At 42.2% G+C, this 23,247-nt stretch overlaps 2 protein-coding genes across 5 annotated transcripts in view; one reads left to right on the forward strand and one right to left on the reverse strand.

Moving 5' to 3' along the window:
- The window catches only part of STK32A (serine/threonine kinase 32A), an 89,739-nt gene extending 77,405 nt beyond the window's left edge, over positions 1-12,334 (forward strand). Inside the window, exons 10-14 of one of the 2 annotated variants that reach the window (XM_035105322.1) lie at positions 1,305-1,472; positions 4,689-4,814; positions 5,426-5,554; positions 7,066-7,130; positions 8,265-12,334. In XM_035105322.1, the coding sequence (XP_034961213.1) occupies positions 1,305-1,472; positions 4,689-4,814; positions 5,426-5,554; positions 7,066-7,130; positions 8,265-8,358 (582 nt within the window). In that variant the 3' untranslated portion in view covers positions 8,359-12,334. The remainder of the gene's footprint in view (positions 1-1,304; positions 1,473-4,688; positions 4,815-5,425; positions 5,555-7,065; positions 7,131-8,264) is intronic. The other variant, XM_035105324.2, reaches the window with a different exon arrangement.
- A 3,958-nt stretch (positions 12,335-16,292) lies between these two features.
- Positions 16,293-23,247, reverse strand: part of DPYSL3 (dihydropyrimidinase like 3) — a 57,678-nt gene continuing 50,723 nt past the window's right edge. For 2 of the 3 annotated variants that reach the window (XM_035105319.2, XM_035105321.2), the window contains exons 10-14: positions 20,301-20,442; positions 19,811-19,981; positions 18,905-19,084; positions 17,639-17,813; positions 16,293-17,052 (exon numbers count right to left, since the gene is read on the reverse strand). In XM_035105319.2, the coding sequence (XP_034961210.1) occupies positions 16,964-17,052; positions 17,639-17,813; positions 18,905-19,084; positions 19,811-19,981; positions 20,301-20,442 (757 nt within the window). In that variant the 3' untranslated portion in view covers positions 16,293-16,963. The remainder of the gene's footprint in view (positions 17,053-17,638; positions 17,814-18,904; positions 19,085-19,810; positions 19,982-20,300; positions 20,443-23,247) is intronic. The other variant, XM_035105320.2, reaches the window with a different exon arrangement.

A 23,247-nucleotide genomic window follows, 5' to 3' on the forward strand; every position in this document is an offset into this window, starting at 1 on the left:
TTCTGGTATTTGTGTTTATGTCTCTATCTGTGATTTTTAAATCAATGTTGTACGGAACTGCCTCGAGAATCTGAAGGATTGGCAGGCCATTCAGTTGAGAAGACTGCTGCTGCTATTGCTGCTGAGGCTGAGAAAAGTTCAGGCCGAGGTCTATTATATTTTATTATTACCCTGGGGGAAAAGAAAACAGAAGGGGGCACGGGTGGTACTAGACTGGAAGTGGCAATTACACAGCCCCCAGTGGCAGCAATATTTGTAACAGCAAGTGGTGTAGAGATGATATATTAGGCAGTTTAACAAAATGACCCTGAAATTGGGCTATCATTCAGTGATGCACTCCGAGGTTTTTTTTAATTCATGAACCTCCACTTTTGGTGTTCAGAATCTCTAGCTAAAAAGCCCCTGCAGAACTGAGAAGATCTCTTGTCTGTCTTTGGCGAGAGTCACTCGGGTGCACAGTTCCAAGTAGCAAGGAGAAGTTTGATTTCAGAAGGGGGTGATGTTCGCCTTGCCACATGACCCCCAGAGCAAGGGGGAGATATAGTGTAACGGTGAACTTCAGATCCATATTGTTAACCCACACACATGAACCAAGCATGCTAGAAATGTTTTTAGTCATTTTACATTTTAGTAAAGACCCACAATATTTTAATATTTTTAGGCAGGATTAATAGATCTGGGAGACATGATTTTGGCTGGGGACCCTAAACTGTAGACAGTGAATTAGTTACCACTACCCTACCCTACCCCTACCCCCCAAAATGCATAGCAGGTTATGCTGGGCTAAAACTCCAAATCCACAGCCCAATCCTGAATGTTTTTCAAAATTCCGTATCAAATATATGCTCTTCACATAGTTCTGCACAAGGTGAAAAGCCTCCATACATTCAGAGTCCCATATACATGCATGCATTGCCTACATACTGACTCTTCATCCCCACTGCCTTTATGTGAGACCAAACAGTGGCACTCTAAGAGATGGCACCAAGGAGATGGAAACTTGCCCAACGGCAATTGAGAAAACATGCATGTGTGGTGGTATATATATATATGATGCTCTGAACCTAAATACACATAATAACTGCTTAAAAAAAATACCTGCATTTGAAACTAGCCAAGACATAGTAATAACTCCACATTTCTGTAGATTTCCTTTATATTTATTTATGTCATTTTACTTTGCTTTTTATCCTGTGCCATGACATTCTGGAACCCCCACAGGCCCTTTTGTTCCTTCTTGAATTAATGATGCAATGTCACCGCTATTTAAATTTCCACTGTGCCCCCCTTTGTCTTTGTTTTAGCAGCCGTTATGTATTATAGATGAGACCAACTGGGATGTCAAGTTTGGTCCTGGCTCTCTCGTCTCGAGTAAATTTCATAAGAAAGGTTTCAGTGCATTAAATCAGGGATGGAGCATTTCCACACACAAACTAAACACCTTCCAGCCCCTCTACTGCCAGTTACGCAAGGTTGGTAATGCAGGGTGGAAAAGGGAAGAAAACAGAAATTAAATGTGTGCTGCAACCTGTGTAGGTTTTATGTTTGCATTACAGGCAGATTCAAAGGGAAACCAAGTAAACGTCTCATGTGAAAATCGCTTGTATGGGCTTGCAAATGTTAGAGGAGCATTTTAGGAACTTGCATAAATGTAGGTTTGCAGTTCAGCAGGAGTACAGTATCCCATTCCAGTCAGTCTGGCATATGAATGGAAGCAGGCTGATGAAGTAACTGGCTGGCTTTGAATTCCCTGAATGATTTGCAACTCCCACAAAAACAATCTGTTTGCATTCATGTTCTACATGAATCATTTTGAAATGTTTTGCTGATTCCTAGGCAATGTTTGAAGAAAAATATTCAACACTATGTGGGCAGTATACACTGGTGGCATTTGTATAAACCACAGGGGAATCTGATTTCAGCAGGAGTTGGTTTGAACTACGTGGGTAGTTATCTAGTCATAAAAATTAAGTACTGCTGCAAAATCTTTCTGAGATAAATCTGTCAGAACAGGACTTTTTGAGTAATTTGTTCAAATGCAGTAGATACTTGTAGAGTGTTTGGCTTAACTTACTTAGAAGAAGGAGTTCAGTAAATTACTGCTGAAGTAGAACACATTCTCATTTTGAGCCAGCCAAGCATCCAGCAAGGAAAAGAACCAGATTCTGTACTCACTCATGGATAGTGTGATGTATGGAGATGAGAGAAAAGATTGAAAGGCCTTCTATGGTGGTGCTGATTTCTGGTCAATGCAAATTAAATTGTTTGACCTTTGGAACCAAACTTGTGGTCTTTAGCTCTACCTGCAGTTGGTTGTAATGCCAAATCTTACAGGAGAATGGAAGGTAGAAGGATTTTTCATTGTCCAAAGCCAGCTCCTTAAGTGTTTTGAGGCTGTGCTACTTTGAATGTTGGTTTTCTCTTGGAAAGTTCTCCATTTATCTTCAGTTGTCAGTTGTCCTCACAAGAACCCTATGAGAACAGCCAACACTTATTCCCATTTCACAGAAAGGGAGTGAAGAGATTACAACTTTGCCCAAGGGTCATAAATTTGAATTCACAAGTTCAAGACCAATATGTGTTCCACTGAGCATGTTGACCTTTGTAAATGCTTTTTCATACCTAAATTGCTTATTGCACAGCTATAATTGCCTCCCATACAACTTCTTCTCATAGCCTTAGCAGAAGACTAAACCTGCAGGGCTATGCAGAATGAATAGTGGTAAGTTTTGAAATATGAACAAGGCAGCTTGAAGAAACTGCCAGAATAGTCATCAGTCCATCATGGAGCAAATATCTAGGAAATGTAGGGCCTGTAGTCCTTGAACTCCACTGATAACTTGTCACTAAATTGAATATGTTGCTTTTGTATGGATAAAAATTATCAAAAGCCTACATTTACAGTGGAAGCTCGGTTTATGAACACCTCGGTTTACGAATTTTCAGTTTACGAACGCCGTGGACCCATCTGGAACGGATTAATTCACTTTCCATTACTTTCAATGGGAAAGTTCGCTTCAGTTTATGAACGCTTCAGTTTATGAACAGACTTCCGGAACCAATTACACCCATGCTTCAGGTTAAGTACGCTTCAGGTTGAGTACTCCGCGGACCCGTCTGAAATGGATTAATCCACTTTCCATTACTTTCAATGGGAAAGTTCGCTTCAGTTTATGAACGCTTCAGTTTAAGTACTCTGCGGACGGTCTGGAACGGATTAATATACTTTCCATTACTTTCAATGGGAAAGTTCACTTCAGTTTATGAACGCTTCAGTTTATGAACAGACTTCCGGAACCAATTGTGTTCATAAACCGAGGTACCACTGTATTAGGTAAAACTGTGGCTACCTTTTCGATGTTACATTCCTGTTGAAATTGCTACAGTGCAGCTCCTCCTTGGCTTCTAAAGTGATGGTGGGAGCCTTCAGAGAAGATCCATGATACTTCTCCTTCCTATGCCACTACCATCCTTCATGAAAGCCGGAGTATTATTGCATTGCAAAGGAGCTGTAGTATGGACCTCTCTCATGAAACCCAGGGCTTCTGACACTTTCTTTGTGACGTTGTACAATAACCACTGCTTCTTCCCAAGCTGCCCAAGTAATGTCAGAAAAGACCCCTATATTGTTGTCCTTAGTTCAACAAGTTTGATTTTTGAAGTTTGTATGGCAAGTGACAGTTGTACTGCCCTTCATGTGTTGCAACTCTTCAGACAACCCAACTGAGCTTGAGATCTATCAGTTGTTGCCTGCAAAAGTAAATGCTAACTTTAGAAAAAATGCAGATGGGACGCAGGTGGTGCTGTGGGTTAAACCACAGAGCCTAGGGCTTGCCGATCAGAAGGTCGACGGTTCGAATCCCCGCAACGGGGTGAGCTCCCGTTGCTCAGTCCCAGCTCCTGCCAACCTAGCAGTTCGAAAGCACGTCAAAGTGCAAGTAGATAAATAGGTACCGCTCTGGCGGGAAGGTAAATGGCGTTTCCGTGTGCTGCTCTGGTTCGCCAGAAGCGGCTTTGTCATGCTGGCCACATGACCCGGAAGCTGTACGCTGGCTCCCTCGGCCAATAACGCAAGATGAGTGCCGCAACCCCAGAGTCTGTCACGATTGGACCTAATGATCAGGGGTCCCTTTACCTTTACCTTTAAGAAAAAATGGAGCATATGAATTTCCAATTTGTCTTCTGCCCTAGACTGCATCCTTATTTTTGTCTCAAAATTTTATTGATTTCTTACATAAAACCCAATCAGATGTTTTACTGTAAAGCTAAATAGACTGGATTATGGCTTTTCTCCTTCCTGGAAAACCTAATTATATTTTCAAATTAGAACAATAGATTAGACTTGCTTCTATGCTGTGCTACACAATATAGCGGTATAAGAGGATTCTCTATTGAGTTATCAGGAGTAAAACTGGTAACCTGCCCTTTTTTCTTTTATGCTTGCAGCACACTGGTCCTGATCTAGTGAAAGTTGTGACTAAGATCTATTGCACTTGAAACCAATGCAGCAAATTAGTCATGATTAAATTAAGTTGTATGGCTTTTAATGGGGATTCAGGGCTGACTGAAATGCACAGAGAATCAAACCACCGTCATTTCCTGTATTTAATTTACAGTAAAAATCTTGTTGTTTTCTCTCCATTCTGATCCTTATAATGTTTACAAGTTGGTTTAATTTCCATTTCTAGTTAATGGAAATAAATACAGAGGAGCGGTTTTCTCAACTGACCGATATCCAAGACTTTGCTTATTTGTCCGATATCAACTGGGATGCTGTACTTCAAAAGACAGTAGAGCCTGGATTCCTTCCTACCGTAAGGATTCTATTTTTAATTATAGGGTTTGTTTGTTTATTTTAAGAATATTTTTAGCCTGCTTTTCAGATTGAAGTCCACAGAAGACAGCTTACAGCCAGCAATTTAAAAACAAACCAGTTCATTGGATGCAGTGATGGCCAAACTCCTCTTTTTGGGGATGAGGGGGAATGATGGGGGAGTAGCCTTTATTGTAACTATGTACCAAAAATATGGTGGCTTTTTTAAAAAATTGCTTTTTATTGACGTTTGGCAACAAATAGTGAATCACACAGATCATACAGGTCTTCCCTGCCAGTTAGATCAGGCATCCCCAAACTGCGGCCCTCCAGATGTTTTGGCCTACAACTCCCATGATCCCTAGCTAACAGGACCAGTGGTCGGGGAAGATGGGAATTGTAGTCCAAAACATCTGGAGGGCCGAAGTTTGGGGATGCCTGAGTTAGATGATGATGAATAGGATGATAGAATGAAAACCATCTCTTGTACCTAGCTTTTGTCTTATTGAGGAGCTCTTATTGAGGAGTTTCTTTTCCAAGTATAGAACCAAAGTATATAGAGCCAGCTTCCCATGCAAGTCTCATTCTGTTTGGAACATTCTCTCACCCCAGAAAGGGAAGTTGAACTGTGACCCAACCTTTGAACTTGAAGAAATGATCCTGGAGTCCAAGCCACTTCATAAGAAGAAAAAACGCCTGGCTAAGAAGGAGAAGGAAAGCAGCAAAAATGATTCCATGGAGGTGAGAGTTGCAGGCAGCTGGGCTCCTTGTTTCAGTCAAGGAAATTCATATTTGCACAGACCAGTGGACTTGTTGCCGATGTAAAGATGCCAGCATTTTAATGCATTCCAGCTTTGTTAGATGCCTTCCTGACATATTGGTCTCAAAAGACAAGAGACAGTGATGCTCAAATTGCTTACTCAGGTCTAATCGCATTGACGTTAATGGCAGTGCTCCAAATGAATGGCTTGAAGAGAAGATTGCAGCCAAAACAGGCAAGCGAAGCCATCAGCCTATTGGGCTGCTTGTCTCTGCACATTTGGATAATAATGGAAGTAGTAGTTCCTTCAGTTTCTAAATTATTTGCTTTTTTACTATGTGTCACTGATACTATATTTTCTATACATCCACTTTAAAAACTGCTGGAATATGGAATAATTGCAAATAGCAAATAATTCTTTCTGACTTTGGTGTCAGGTTTTTGTTAGCAATAACCTGCATGAAGGGCCCTTACTGAACCCCCCCCTCTACAACAGACAGGTGTATAATTCTTTCTGTTTTCTTAGCTCTTCATATTCAGACAAGGAAGAAATTGGGGAAAGTAAACTCTCCCTGGACTATTTACCGATTGTGATAAGAGAGCACCTTCCTGTTTTCTTGAAACCACCCTAATGCTTTTATCTAGGTTCATCCTTATACCTTCTACCAGCTATATGGAGTTGGGCCCATATGAGGTGTTCCAAAATATAATATAAATACATAGTGCAAAGGCAAATAATTTAGACCATAACTCCCTATCACTTGGAGTAGTTGAAACCTATATCTGTCTGTCTATGAATGTGTCTGAGAGAGAACGGACTACTTTCCCTTATCAGATTTAGTATCAGATGTGGAATAATGCTATAACTCTGCTTGCTGCTTGGCAGGTTGAAATAGTTGATAAGTGGCTATGTTGGTAAATTTACCCTTTGGTGGGCACTCTTGCATTCTGTTAAGAGAACAAATGGGCAAAAATAAGAGGATCTTCCTAAGCTTTTTGCTTCCTGCACATCTCTCTTTGTTTTCCTGAGATTGTCCACTCTGTATGTGACACACCTACAGGATATATTGGGTTAGTCTTGTACAACTTTATTCTGCAACCCTTCATTTTTCTGTAGCTTCATAAAACAGCAGAATCTGGATCCAGGAGAGACAGAGGGGTATGGTATCTTCAGCCCACCATTACCAGTATCCCTAGATTTCAGATGACTTTAATGTTCCTTTGTGCTAGAATGTAAAGAGATCACATGAATTTTAGAATCTTTGGCGTATAAAGCATTGGAGACATGTGAAAAACAAAGCTTTGGATCAAAGTTAGATGAATTTAGTTAATCTCCCTAAGTCATGATTAACTTGTTTGAGGCTTAAGTTGTCTGGATTCAACCCATTGCTTATTATTGTTGTTGCTATCACTTCCCTATATCCCAGTGAACTGTCTAGAGCCTTAATGTCATCTCATCCCATAAACTTTTCTGTTTGTTTCACAATGGAAGACTTGCCAGCTTCAGAAACACCTGGAGTCAATCCAAAGGGACTTCATCATTTTCAACAGAGAGAAGTAAGTATTGAGCTGAAAAGTAGACTTTATATTGGCAAGTGTGCTACTGCATGTCACTAAGACTATTTAGATATAAGGAAGTCTGATCAGTATTCCTCCAATAATTAAGCAGTGAGTTTGGCATGGAATCTATTGAAAGGCTTTGGGAGGTTAGGTAATGTTCACAGGCTCTTTCGTTGGGCTGCCACTAGAACAAATTCTTTTAAAAAGCCAATGCCAGCCCATTTCCCTGAAGTAGGCAGTCCTACTGAATTCATGTGATTAAGTATATGATGACTGTGGTGGGTTTATAGCTCTCTTCTGTTCTAGTCTGCACCTCTTTAGGGAACAAGGCGTAGTTTTGAGAAAGGAATTTGTGACTGACATTTTAAACGGTTGAATTACGTTTTGATTTTTTCGCTTGCTGCCTTGACATTTAAAAAGGAAAGGCAGGGGATGCATATTTCAAATGAACTAATAATTAAAATAAATGACAAAGAACAAGCTCTTGGCTCGAGCGGTAACTGGGTGAATGTTATATTAGCAGAAATAATTAGATATTTAGGGAGTTTAGCAAAAGTGAACTCCGCAGATTTTATCTATTAAAGGTGCCACAGGATTGCAAGCTGGCCACCACTTCCCCTGATGCCGTCCCGGCCTCCTCACTGGCCAAGAAAGTTGGATACAAGCTGCCTGCCCAATTGGCCAATGGCATGTGTGCAAAGGGGTGGGCACTCACCGAGGGGCGGGACCAACTGAACCACCAGGCTTCACTTGGGTTCGCTCTTTGAGCATTTAAAGAGGCCCACATCCTACCTCCACACACAGCTCCTTGGCTCGAGCAACAAGAGGGTGAATTTTATATTAGCAGAAATAACTTGGTCTTTAGACCCGGCATATCTTCTTGGATCCCCATCATTGCACAACATGACTATTATCAGGTTATATTGTTTTTTGGTGTCAGCCCTACCATTTTTTGTCCACAACTAAGTCTATTAGTCTGTAAATAGCAGAGTGCTCCATATGTGTCTCAGGAGTTCTGAAGTGATAGGCGTCAGTTCCCCACTTTCCAGCCTGGTCATCCTGGTTGCAGAAGGCTTTTGGCTGCATCTTTGTTATAGAGATTCTCTTATGTGTTTTGTTTTGTTTTTGTAGGATGAGGAAACAGCATAATGAAATGCAAGAGAACTTGACACTGACACAAACCAAAGACAATCAGGAAGAAGACGACCAAAATAATAATCTTTGAAATCAGTTTAGCTTCTGCTGAGGTCTTGCTGTCCAAGGTCCAGGCGTCTACTTTACCTACTTCATGGAGCTCAACAAATCAAACTGCACACTGCTATCAAGACAAGGCAGACAGCTTCCCTTGCTATGGTCTCTCCAAACCGGAAGCTGAGTGTCTCCTTCCACCATAAGGAGTTAGGGCCTAGTCTCTTGCAGCAGTGCATAAGGCGCAAATTCTGATTTTATGCCTTTTCTGGTGTTTTAGAAAAGCAGGAAAGGAGGTGGTGTTTTCCCCTCAAAGGCAACAAGAATGAAGAAAGGCTAAGGTCATATTTTCTTTATGTAGCTTTTCTGTGGCAGGATGTAGGGTTTGCTGATTATTGGGCTCAGTCAACTGCCTGTAGGCAAGTGATAAGGTTTTTATTAAGTGTTTGTTAGGTGGGTGGCTGCATATTTTAATAGAGGTTTCAAACAGATGGCCCGAAACTAAAATTGTGCAAATGGACAACAAGAGAGTCCAGTGTCAACACCAGCTTTTTCTGCACCAGCAACTACTCTGATCTAAAGCTTATATTTAGTACACCAGCTCAAAATATACGAAGAATTATTATTTGCCATGGATCCCCCCCTTTATTGGCACTATATATGTAGCGTTCAAGGGCAAATGGATGTGGTGAGTGTGTGATCTTAGAGTTGCTATGTGAATCAGAAATTGAATTGTTGGCAAGTAGATACAAACAAAGATATAAGTCACTAAAATCTTCTAAGGGGATGTGGTTAGATAGAACTCACCAGCAAGTGCAACTGACAACTCTAACCGTGGGGGATGGGGCTGAACCTAAAACATTGTTTTTAAAAGAAATGAAATAAAGGCTGCATAATCAGGAATAAATAGTCATTCAGCAAAGGTTGATGCTCCCTAAGATCAATATGACAGCACATCACACTTAACTGTATGAAGCCTATTACCTTTGTAGCCTTAGGTTGCAATTTGACACTGTATGCACTCAGATCTGCTAGGAGCTGCCAAAGGAGAACGGGCAAGTGGGGTGGAGCGAGTGTACAAAGCATAACAATTACATAAGCCTCCATTTTTGGCAATATTAAGAATAGTTCTTTAAGGGAAACCAATATTGTATGTATCGAAAATTCACTAGATTTTTGCTCTGTCCTGCTTCAGGACTCTAGCCATCTTCTTGCCATGTTCTCTTCTCTCCATGTTCCCGCTGGAACGCAGCTGGCCAAGTGATATCACCGATGTGAAAGTCAAGCCCATAGTCTCCAGCTGGAGTCCTTTCCGTGGCTGTTTGCAACCGGGAGTCAAAATAAGCCAAGTGATTATTCCACCGCTCTTGTGGCCAACTGCCCCCTGGTGGCCTTTCCTTTGCGTGCACACTCGTGCACAAAAAAATGTTTTTAAAAGAAAAGAAGCAAAGAAAAAGAAACTCTGCAAGGAATAGACACAATCCAGCTGTAAGTTCAGTACTTTTCGATGCCATTTATTTGAAAAGTAGAGTTAAACATTGGCTAGACTATGCCCAGCATCTTGGGTTTTAATCACCGTATTGAAGCAAGGCAGACAGACACTTCATATATTTGGCTGAGCAAGCAATCCCATCTTTGCTTTATAGGCTCACTGGGCTGCTTTCACATACAAAAAGCTGCTTTCTATTAATATCTGGTTTCTCTTGCACTCAAGGAAAGCCACTGCCTTGTGGGGAGAGGACCAATCATCTGGAATAAGTAGTTTATCTGCATGCACAAAGAAAGACAGGCTGCTTAAACCCATCTATTTCTTCAGGCAGCTTAAGCTAAAATTGCTGCCTTAGATGTTGAAATCGATAAAATGTTCTCTAAGGCCCTCTAGCTACATCCTTTTTATGTGTACTTCCTGCAAAAATAATAATAATAACAACCCACAATTTATTTTTCAACAAAACACTTTGGCTTCTTTCTGCCAAAGAAAACCGCCCCAGGTAGCAGCTGGCTGTGATCCAGCTCTCCACTGCTTTTAAAGGTGAAAGGCCAGTACCTGTCTTGGGGCCAAAATATTTCCAAAATGAAATATATTTGGCATGGAATTATCCCAGAACCAGAGTCGAAGCAGATTCCAAAGTAGTTGGGATCGGAGCATTGCCTTGTGTGCCTGTTGGAATCATTGCATTCAATAAGAAGCAGTGTCTTTGTAGTGACTCATCCTGCATTGGAGACTGTACACTCGTCTCTCCTTGGCTTTTATCAATTTCTCTTCTGTAGACCAGGCATGAATGCAATTGTATAACGCTAATCATTAGATAGCCAAGGTTATTATTACCCAACACAAAAGGTGATCACAAACTACCCTTCCTTTGGCCATGGTGCATTAAGCATAATAGATGCCAACATACTGAATAAGCTCTAAGGCTGGACTATGCTCTGTGCTCTGCCTGGGCTGTACAGCTGAGATGGCTAACTGGGGGCTCCCAGGCTCCAGCTCTCCCTGCCATCATTCCGCCTGGCCTGCTGCACCAGGCTGAATGGTCAGGGCATTGCTTCTTAACTGGGAGGAGCCCATGCCACTGTACAGTATCAATGAAAATCCACAAAGCCCTTTAACACAGCTTTGGTCCAACTTTCCACTATTCACACTATATTGAATTTAAGTCTTACTGCTATGCTAGCACAATCTGTACGCCAGTCCCATTGGCTTGATATCTCAGCTGCATGTAAAGCCTAAAAATAAATTGGGATTGTTGCAGCACAGCCTTGTTGAGATGTGTTGCTTTTTTAAGGCTGAATGTGAGCTACTAGACTGATTTGTACAATGTAGAACAGTCAGCCTCAAAAGACTGATATTACTAGTGACGTCATTGGCACTACCCAATCGGTGCCCAAAAAACACAATGATAAGCTGTGAAACACCCACTTTTTAAAATAGGTTTGTGAGTTATGGGGCAAGACAGCATTTTTAAATTTTTTATTTTTTTGGTATATCAAACTGTGGGCTTAGGGTCAAACAGGATATAGTAAATGTATTAGCATATTTCTGTATGTATCAACACCCACACACATCTTGATTGGAACTGTGAAAGTCAACCCTGGCCTATTTCCTCCAAAAATGTTCCCCTGAAGTTGCTATTTATGCTATAGCCTCTCATTCAGAAAAACTGCACTAGGCGAGAGGGTTAAAACTCCCTCCCCCCAGGGTGGTTGTTTTTTTGAATTAAAGATAGTGAGATGCAACAATACATTAAACGTACTATCCTATTTGATGCTCTGTTGGTAAATGTGTTTTGCAGCAACAGAATCAGTAGCTGAAAACTGTTTATGGTACAATAAAACTTTTGTGGACAGGAGTGCCTTATGTCTAATTTGAATCCTAGAGTATGCCACAACTTGTGAGGTATTGCACTATTTTAATACGCTAAAAGACAACACTTTGGATTGAAGAGGACATGAGCTGCTGGCTATTTCAGAGCTACCACTTTAGGGCCAAGCAGCAGCAATAATTGTTTTTTTGCATTCCATAGGTAACCAACATGGTGCCCTTCAGATGTTGTTTGACCAGCCCCAGCCAGCATGACCAATGGTCAGAGATTATGAGAGCTTGCGTCCAGCAACATCTGAAGAGCACGGTGTAGGCTACCCTTGCTCGGTGCAGTTTTGATCTCTTGTCACTTTCAAGCAATAACCTTCCCATGAAAAGTTTAACTGGTAAACAGTTGTTCAACATGTCACAGTAAAATGGCAGCCTATGCACTGTCTGCCCTGGATAGCTTTCTGCACGGCAATAAATAGGAGGCATTAAATCTGGTTATAGTCACATATCTAACAATGGTAAGCAATTGGGTTTTAGGCTTCATCCTTTTGTCTTGCACAGAAATGGGCCGTGAAGACAGCTTGCTCATTATCAATGTTAACAGGTTAGTAATTATGTCAGGTTTAATGAAAATACACAAGTGGTATTTCTGGCACTTTTTTCTCTTCCATTTTATAAATATGGTCTATTAAACTTTCTATAAGACTCTTAACACTGCATTGACTCTTTTTTTTACCCTTGCATTTTTTTTTAAAAAAAATTGTGTTAATTTATTAAATGTTCTTGTTTTAAAAGTCGGTTGGATAGATAAGAGAAACCTGCCCCATTCAATAAATTTGTAGGTTTGCTGTGTCTGTTTTGATGTGGTAGATAAGGGGTGACCAAGAGGGGATGTCATATAGCCTGCTTGCTATCTTCTTAATTTAGTGAGGGTTGTGATCAGACAGCAGGGTCCCTACCCTATGTTCTACACAGCACCTTGGACAGTGGCGGAATTAAATGTTGCTCAATAAACTGAGTTGGAACTTTTGGCAATACCGGTAGAACTTCATTTTTAAATTGAAGTTTATTTACATTGTAATGGCCACATTATACTTTATTTTTATTTATAAAATCTCTATACCACCCTACATGTGACAATCACAGGGCAGTTTACCATATAAAAATACAGAACATAGTAACAAAGTAACAAATGAAAACAATAACCCTGGCTAAAAGGCCCTAGATTGTTTGCCTGGCACCTTTCTAAACTAACTATACAGTATATACAATCCATGCTCTTGGACAGCCCCTATTCTTTTCACTGCAAGTTTGCAAAGAACATCCTGCTAGACTGTGCCCAACATTTGTAATATACTCAACAGGTGCCTGGCTGTATGTGAAAGTTCAAGTATCATTGCAGTACTGAGACTTCTGTAGAGGAGCTTTTGTGGGAATCTGACCTCTCTTCCCCCACCACCCCCACTTCTGGCCACTTTTCATTTTATTTGAAGCTTAGATAAAATTCTCACATATATGATCTTTCAGCTTTTTCCTATTCTTTTACGCAGTGGTAAAACAATTCTCAGAAAGGAATATGATGTTCCTAACCTTCCAGTTCCAAGTACCATACTTAAGGTGAAATTGATGTGTTGGGGAAGATCACACATCTGATTGATTTTCACTGCTGGCCAGAGCTCCAGTTAGCGTCAGTTAAGAACAGTTTTATGTATTTTTCAAAGCTTGATGACATCCTCTTTTTTTATCCCAGATTGAAAAAACTTACCTCAAATTGCAAAGGCAGGGAAAAGTCTCAACCAATCTGTTATGTTAAAAAGTCATCAAGTTTGTTAACTGACAATTGCTAACAGCAATTAAGATATCCATGTCGTGTTAAAACTTTTGTTAACAAGAATTAGAGGCTGTTTGTCAGTTTCTGGACTGATCCACATCTGCATATAGATCACCTGCTCTCAGGCTGACTTGTCACAGAGTGCAAGAATGGCCATCCTTGACTAGCTCATTGATTTTCCGAAATTTCATCAGCTGAATCTATTCTTGTGAATTACAGAAGGTTCAATTCACATCTGATGTGTATTAGGTCTGTGCTGTCATCCACAGAGCACAGTAGAATGTGGCCAGAAGTGGCATTATTTTCATTTGAACAGGTAACTTATTGCAGTAAGTAAGGGATGCTCTGTGATGCTGAGGGTTTGTTAAGGGGATGCCACAAATGAAGATGTAAGCAGTGATTTCACAAGTCTTCCATGAATCACATTTAGAAGCACTTTTAAGTAAGAAATATAAAAAGCAGCCTGCTGAATCAAAATGTACAAAACATTGTATGAGCCTGAAGTGGCTGCCAGTATGTAGTTTTCCACTTGTGAAAAGTCCATTGTGGACACAGAAAGGAGTATGCTCTGTTGCAGAAACAACTGACTCCCATCTCTCATCACATTTCTTCCTTTTAAGACACAATACGATTTCTGAGAACAAGCAAGTGTGCAGTTTTGTCTTCTATACTCTCTCTTACACAAACCACAGCTCAACAGTATGTGTTCCCTTATTTGTAGTTTGGCCCCATCTTGTGGCAACATGGGAATAATGCAATTATTGTAGGAACACTGCAAGCTGTATTTTATTGAGACTATTGGTCCATCTGGCTCAATATTGTCTCCACATTGACAGACAGTAGCTCTCCAGTTCTGGATTGATCTTTTCTAGTCCTACCTGGAGATACCAGGGATAGAACGTTGGATGTTTTGTGGGCAAAGTATGTGCCAGCAAACCACAGATGTCACTGGTGAAGTCAGCTTGCCAACCAAGAAAAAATGGAAAGTGACTGAGATTCTTATATTTAGAGGTACAGAAGGAAAGGTTACTCCAGCATACCAAAGAGATGGCAAAATAGGAATGTGACTGACAACATATACACATACTTGTGCATCTTAGGCAACGTAAGAAGTCAAGTTTACCATAGAGTCATTTGGCATTTTTACAAAGGGCCCATATACCTTTGGTTAGGAAAGTTATTTCTATCTTCTATTAATTTAACAACTATTAAGTACAATGTTATTTGAACATGCAGCCTGCTGTGAAGGATATTCTTAAGCATGAACCTGGCAAAATCTGGAGTTAAGGCGGCAGGATACAGTAATGCTCATGCGTTTCCTCCAGGAACCAGATAAGTAAACCAAGCAGACTGGGCAGATAGATGACAGATGACAGAGGCCTCTTCCAATGTTGTTATAGCTACAGTGCTTTACCTTAAAAACACTCTTATGTTCCATCTTCACCATGCCCAATGTCAGGCAACAAAATTATCCATTTAAATCATGTGGAACAAGGCCATCACTAAGAGACTCAAAACCCACATTATTGTATTGCTCTTTGCAAAGGACGTTCTTATCATCATAGTTCATTTGTGGAACTGCATGTGGAGGGAGGACAGGGGAGATTATTCCATCTGGCACGCTGAGATGCTTGTGCTGCTGGACTAAATGTTTATAGGGCAAAGTGAATTTCACCCAGTAGCTTCCACATTTTAAGTCTACCAGCTAATTTTGTGTGAAGTTTATCTGTTTCAATCACAAAACTGTTCCATGTCGTTTTCTACTGTGCCAGGTAAGGGCAGTCCAAAAGCTGACAGGTAAACCTATTGTTTTGGGCCTCCTTTAATTTACAAGCACATTTCTTGTTTTTGCGCAGGCTATATTGCCAACCCATGGTACTGAACAGCACTGAAGAGTGGGACATGTAGAATGTGAGGAACACTGAGAAGAGCTTCGCCTGGCTTCAAAGTGGTCATGCAGACATGCCACTAACACCAACCTGGGGGGTGGCAATGGGCCTCTTCTGTGGTGGCTCTCCCCAGGGAGGTTTGGCTGGCGCCTTCATTATACACATTTAGATGCTAGGTGAAAACATTCCACTTCAACCAGGCCTTTGGCTGACTAACATCCTAAATCAGAGGCTGGCAACCTCCGGCCCACGGAGGCAGTTTATCTGGCCCACGGGCCGCCTGTGAGCCAAGCCGCCCGCTCGGTGAGTCCCCCGCGTGGGGCGCTAAACCAGTGCGGGGCGGGGACTTGCTGAGCAGTGCCGGAAATGGCGCCTGCGCCAACGCCGAAAATCGCTTCTGCGCAGGCACAATTTCCAGCGTCTGCGCAGCTGTAGAAGCGATTTCTGGCGCGGACATGCGCAGGCACCATTTCCGGAGTCGCTCAGCGCCTGTCCGGTCCACGGACGATGTCCATGGGAACAATCTGGCCCATGGCTGGATAACCTTGCCGATGCCTGCTCTAAATCCTTTTAAATGTGTTTTCATTATGTATTTTGTGTTTTTATCTTGTATTTTTATGCTGTGAACCACTCTGAGATCTACAGATGAAGGGCAGTATATAAATCCAATCAATCAACAGAGCCACAGATTCAAAAAGCCCTTGATGATTACAGAGCAGAATGGAAATCAGTCGCAGCCCTCATGAGAGGAGATCCTACAACTTCCAGTTCACTAACCAGTTTGTGTGATGTGAAAGAAAGAGGATTTGGCAAGAAGTTCAGTCCTTGCCAGGGGTGATATCCTTTCCCCTATCCCTGCCCCAAGAACTTGAAATTAATTGTAAGTGAAGAAGAAACTGTTACTTTGCCTCAACAAGCCAAGGAGGGGGAAAAAACCATGCCTTTCCATTTTTTATTCAATTAAAATGTACAAAGTAATAAAATCTCTAACAGGAAGGTGATACAACAGAGCCATTACAAAGATGGCTGAATTTTCCATGGCCTCATGTAGTGCTCTGAGGCAACTATGTCTTGTCTGAATTTAGTGGAAACAGAAGAACATGGACACAATACACAGATCTACTTGGTCTGCCCCCCATCCACCTCCCACTACCCTGCCCCACCATCTTCTGCTCCCACCCTTCCCCAACACTAAAACTCCTTGGTTGATTCTGCCCAAGTAAACTGGCTAAATAAACAGCTCATGTCATTAGTTTCCCATCTTTAATCCAATCCCCTTCTTACAATGTGTTATCACACAAGCACTCACCATGTACAATTACATACTCTTAACTTAGTCACCTGTCAGATTTGCATGCATGTAAAAAAAAAGGGGGGGATATTAAGGCTATGAATAAACAGAAAAGAAAACCCGCAATATTTTTTAAAGCTAGGTAGCGAGTAGCATTTATGAAACATAAGGCTTGAGGCTTATTGATTCTTCAAAATCTGAACGCTTCTTCAGGTTGCTCTTTCCTCTTTAAATATCAAGGTACCATTGCTTAGTTTTCTCAAATAACAGTTTCCCCCTTTCCCTTCCCCCCTTCTCCCCTCCCTGAGTACTGGGTGCTTAACTCAGAGATGTTATATTGGAACGGCCTCCTGGAGGTGCTACAATGCGCTTGCTTGCTGCACGAACACCTTCATCAATTTGGGTACCTGCAGGGCATACACAAGATGGAGGGCAAAAAGCAGGAAAAGTCAGTTAGGTGCTTTTCTTCACAGGGCTAAGACAAAGTAATACGGCAAAAGACCTGCTATGAAGGTCATTTTTTTGTCAACCATGAAATCTTAGAACACAATTGTTTTGGCACAGGTACCACTAGCTGGCTAACTCTGGAAATATCTACCAGTATGCTCACCATAAAGGGAGAAGCAGCGGTAAATCATATAGGAAGTAGGTGACAGTCAACCATTCCACAGCAAAGAATGGCACCTGGTGTGGCTTAACTTTCCTACTATTTGGGATCCCTGATAATCTGAATAGGTGGCTACAAAACTAGAGTGTGAAATCCACTAAAGATCTTAATGCAGAAATGCTGACAAAGGTTACAATAAGCATATGGAATGAAAAGTTGTCCCATTCCCTTCTCCGCCTATAGAATGAAACAAATCTCAAAACTGCCAGTGGGGTGAATTTGAAGCTGTACTAAATACCAGTGGCACCTTTTCCCTTGCCTTCTGCCTAGAGGGGTTGCAATCAATGTACCATCTTCTTACCCAATCAGCTTAGCAGATAGCTTACCCGATAGCTTACCCGATAAGCTAAATCCAGACTGGTGGAGATTCCTTACTGGGGGTGCCTGCCTGGTAGGTGATCCCCGAGTAGAGCCTGCAGGAGTGCCCCCTTTAGGTGTAGTGGTCAAGTCAAACACAGGCCCATCATACATGCCCCTTGGCACAGCATGCATCTCAGCCATCTGTCATAGGTAAGAGAAAAAAGCAATTTTTTAGGCCAGTGGTTTTCAACCAGAGTGCCATGGCACCCTGGGGTGCCTTGAATGATGGTCAGGGGTGCAACACTGGCCTATGTCCCTCTTTCCTTCCTTCCCTCCCTCCTCTGATGCCCTCTTGTGTCTCTGCCTCCCAAAGGCTTGCATAGCTGTTTGTTGCAGCAGCTCTGGCTATAAGCTCCCCAGGTGAATGGTGCCTCTGGGGCTGGCCACGGGGTGCTTCCCAGGTCCCTGTGGGGCAATATGAGGAGACACCTCTCTTTGGGGCAGGGGGTGCAGCTCAGAAACTAGGGGCGGCAGCAGCAGCTGCCCAGAGGATTCCCAAGGAATGGGGAGAGGAGAGGAGGCTGAGGGAACGTTCCACAAGGGAGGGTGTTAAAATAAGGGAGAGAAGCTGCCAGCTCTGCAGGCAAGGGGTGACATAACTGGGCTTCTGAGTCCCACAGGGGTGCCGCATAAAGAATGTATTTGGTCAAGGGAGCCGTAGACTGAAAAAGGTTGAAAACCTCTGCATTAGGCCTTGCTTCCCTCAGCTGTCTGCTCAATTGTCAGTGCAGAGGCCTTAACATACTTCTCCATCATCATCTCACCCTTCCACCATGAGCAGACAGCTGAGGGAGGGAGTGCTACGATGGTTTACTACAGATTTTGGTCTTGTAAACACAGTGAAAACATGCTACCAAGCAAGGCAACCGGAATAAAGGAATAAGGAATTCTCTGAGGAAGGAACTGTAGGCATGCATTTATCATTACTGATACACAGAAAGGGTCTCTTCTTAATTTGTAGAAGCTACTACTCTATGGCTGCTTCTATGACAAAGATAATATCTGAAGTTCATGGCTGTGTGAGAGGAGACCGCATGACAGCTGTACCCAACATAAGCATGATACCTCCCAGAAACTGGGACAATGCTGGCTACTCCCATGTGACTCAGGGCTTCTGGTGGCATCTTCACAGTATGACAAAGAGCTGTGGTGCACAGTTCCCTTGCCACAAAGCAGTATGAAGGAAGACACACCATCATTAAAACCCTACATACTGGGCTTCTCTATCTTACCTTCCTCCTTGCTTTGATGCGCTTGTAGACATAGTCTGAGAAAGGGGTGCCAGGAATGAAGCGTCCTGTCCCCTGTGTTACATGAAGGTTGCCATCTTCCATCATTATCTTCCCCTGGCATATGACAACCAAGGGGGCTCCACGTAGCTCCATTCCTTCAAAGATGTTGTATTCCGCTGCCTACAACACACTGGAGTCAGACTCATTATGCATCAAGCCACCAACCCACCTAAACCAGTGCTCGGTTTACAGGTACCCTCTACCCTGCAGACCTACTCTTGCCTCTAGCCACCTGGCTGCTGCCCAGCAGAGTACTGCTTCTTATTTTAAATTGCTTTTAAATTGTGTGTTTTTTTAAAAAAATATCTTTTGACTGACACCCTATGCCCTTTTATTGAGGAGTTCTTCTTCTTCTTGTGAGTATGTATTCTGTGGTTTTGTATTCTGATTTTATCCTGTGAACCACCCTGAGACCAAAGAAAAGAAAGATACACTCTATGAAACACAAGAACAGCAGATTTGGGGGGGGGGGTGTCATTCTGTCTGGCAAGCTGAAATGCTTGTGCTAACTAAATAGTCTTAGCACTGCATTGAATTCCTCCTAAGGTCCGAAAACACACAAATATTCAGGACCAACACTTATTGCCACCAAGAGATGAACACTTTGACCCTATAGCCTAAACATCTTTTTAAAAAATAAGGAAATACATTTCATTTTTGTTTGCTACTTCGTTTCTGTGAGGATGTGGGTGGGCTAAGGCAGACTGAAGCAGAAAAGAGCAACCTAGAATGAAGAGAAGACAAAGCTCTCCAGGGCTCAGGTTCCCATATTCCTGTGCTTAACTTCACAAACTGGCCATGTCAGTTTGTGAAGTTAAAAGACTTACTGACTGGCAAAAGACTTACTGACTGGTGGCTTTTAGCAGATACAATTTTCACTGCATCGGGATCCCAGATGACAAGGTCACTGTCTGATCCAACAGCAATTCTGCCCTTTCTTGGGTACATGTTGAAGATCTTGGCAGCATTGGTGCTTGTCACAGCCACAAACTGGTTCTCATCCATTTTCCCTGTAGCCTGTTGGGTATGAATCATAAAAGGAAGATAAGGCAAGTAAAACAAGTTACATTCACAGGAATAAAGCAGGTTCCAAAAATAGAAATCTCAGATGTCAAATGCCAGGATAAAGAGGTGCATCTTCAGAGTACATTGGAAACCATATAATGAAGGTGTCAGATGCACCTTTGTGGGGAAGGAATTCCATAACTTAGGAGCTGCCACAGAGACTGCCCTCTCCTGAGCCACCACTAGGTAGTGAAACTACCAAGAGGGTCCTCTCTGCCAATCTTAATAACCAGAGGGCCTGTAATCCCCACTTCCCATCCTCTTTTCTTACCACTGCTTTGTCCCAGATAACAGACATCCGTTCCTCAATACCATTGGTCCCCTCTGGGATTGCTGTGAAGTTGTCTTTTCCAATTGCTTTCTGCGCTGTACTGAATGTACAGTGTGCACTTCCCGAGACTTGGAGGTCACCACTAGCTCAGAGACAAGCAACAAAAAGTATTGGTTAGTCATGCTTAGTCCAATCATACAAGAATGCTTTTATCTCCAAGTAGTTTACTGAAAGTTTCCACTCTCTGTAACAACAGCAGCAACAAAAATGAAGGCACAGAACTGTAATTAGTATAAATGTGAACTAGAAAAGTAATGTATAAAAGAACCTTGTGACTAAGTAAAGGTAAAGGGACGCCTGACCATTAGGTCCAGTCGTGACCGACTCTGGGGCTGCGGCGCTCATCTCGCATTATTGGCCGAGGGAGCCGGCATACAGCTTCCGGGTCATGTGGCCAGCATGACAAAGCCGCTTCTGGCGAACCAGAGCAGCACACGGAAACGCCATTTACCTTCCCGCTGTAGCGGTCCCTATTTATCTACTTGCACTTTAATGTGCTTTTGAACTGCTAGGTTGGCAGGATGTGACTAAATAGTAATGCCCAATATTGCCTTTTTCCTCCTCCTCCCCCCAAATCTGTTTTCCTTTTGTGTCATGCCTTTTAGATTGTAAGCCTAGGACAGAGACAGTCCTGTTAATTTATCATTGTAAACCTATTCAAGAACCTTTTTCAGCTGAAGATTTATTTGCTTTTGAAAAGTGAAGCAAGAAAATTCTTGCAGCTAGCACCAGACTGATTTGATTGCTGACAATTGAGTCAGGCAACAGATCAGTGCCAACACTGTGCTTTAAAGAAAGTCTGTTGATGCAAGTCTATTCACATGAACAGTGTTAAGACGAATCCACAGTTCCCGTGAAACCAGAAAGTGTTTTTCATTTTCATGGAAGGAGAGCCATGATCTTGCAGGAGTTCACAGGTTCCACAATATAATGCTCAGGGGTGTATAATGTATGTGAGCAGGATTTTTTTTAGAACGGCATGATTAGAACCAGCTCTCAGTGTGAAAATTAGATACTGGAGTCACAAGAGATTGCCCACCAGCAGTGAAATCTTCAACGACATACTGTGTCAAAATGTTATGTGGAGGAGAGAAATAAAATTGGTTGACTGCCTAAAGTACGTTTCTGAGCACAATTCAAAGTGTTGGTGCTGACCTTTAAAGCCCTAAATGGCCTTGGTGCAGTATACCTGAAGGAGCGTCTCCACCTCCATCATTCTGCCCGGACACTGAGGTCCAGCACCGAGGGCCTTCTGGCGGTTCCCTCGTTGCGAAAAGCCAAGTTGCAGGGAACTAGGCAGAGGGCCTTCTCGGTGGTGGCACCTGCCCTGTGGAACGCCCTCCCAACAGATGTCAAAGAGGAAAACAACTACCAGACTTTTAGAAGACATCTGAAGGCAGCCCTGTTCAGGGAGGCTTTTAATGTTTAATAGATTACCGTGTTTTATTTTTCTGTTGGAAGCCGCCCAGAGTGGCTGGGGAAACCCAGCCAGATGGGCGGGGTATAAATAATAAATTATTATTATTATTATTATTATTATTATTATTATTATTATTAAGCAGGCACCCCCAAACTTTGGCCCTCCAGATGTTTTGGACCACAATTCCCATCATCCCTGACCACTGGTCCCGTTAGCTAGGGATCATGGGACTTGTAGGCCAAAACATCTGGAGGGCCGCAGTTTGGGGATGCCTGGCCTAAAGCACCTGCTTCTTGGTCTGTCTGCTTCTTGGTAAAGGTAAAGACTTTATTACTTTAGCCACACCTAGAATCGTTTATTGGAAAGGCATCCAGATTTCATCTCAGAAAGAATTGCTACATTGCTTCTATTCTACCCTTTCCTGCAATGTAACAAAACCTTGACCCACATAATCCGAAGTATTTCAACCACTGTATGAAACAAGCTTTCCGCATAACCTATTAACTTAAATTTGTTTCAGAGTTCATGTAGTGCCAAAGAAACTAAGTCATTTGCGTTGGTCCATTATATTTATCTGCTTGTGGCTCTAGAGGGCAGCAACAAACAATGGTCATGGTCTAACAATCATACCAAAGACTATGCAAAGAGTTCCATGGAAACTTCCTGCTTCCTGGCGTCTGCTAGCTGCCGGGGACCTAGCTGAAAGGATGCATGGTAATTAAGAAAAAAAAGGGGGGGGGGCTTAAAGCCTTTTCTAAACACTAAAAAAGGAAACTATAGAGATTGTTTTCCTTCCAGATGGACCCTGTGTCTGATTTTCTGATTCAAAGAGTCTCTGAGCCTCATGGCCTCAGTCTGGGCTTCAGAACACAAGTCCTAATCCAATGATAATCTCCATCTCCTCTTAATAATTTGGGTGCCATATGTCTGCTTTACTACACAGAGAGATTTGTGTCAGTCAGATTTGTTCTGCTAAAAGCTAGCTAACTAACAGGCATGCAAACCTCCTAAAGACTGTATCCAAAAGAATATTGAGCAGAGAGTTTAAAGCAGGCATGGTTCCTTTTTTCCAGGACTTGGCCACTTCATATGTGTTATGAAATATTTTTTTCCAAGTTGGTCAGTTTTAATGCAACTCACACCTAGTTTATTCAGTCTTCTCTTCCAAGTCGCCAGTCAACGCATACAATTTGAAATGTGAGATGTACCTCACTATTTCCAAACATAAAGCCTTATTCCTAGTTTTTCGATGCTCACTAATCCAGGTCTGTGCCAACATGCAGTTAAGCTAACTACCCCCCAGTGCTAAATGACCCACTTCTTTTGTTTTTCTATATGTCTAATTTTTGAGTAAAGATCCCTTCTTTTTCAGCATTACTGCTGTCCTCAGTTTGAAGCTGTCTCATGAGCTATTCTAGATGCAAATGTGCACTTGCAATGGCAACACCTCAGAATCGTCCGAATGAA

Source organism: Zootoca vivipara, chromosome 2, assembly GCF_963506605.1.
Source record: "Zootoca vivipara chromosome 2, rZooViv1.1, whole genome shotgun sequence".
Taxonomy (NCBI): Eukaryota; Metazoa; Chordata; class Lepidosauria; order Squamata; family Lacertidae; genus Zootoca; species Zootoca vivipara.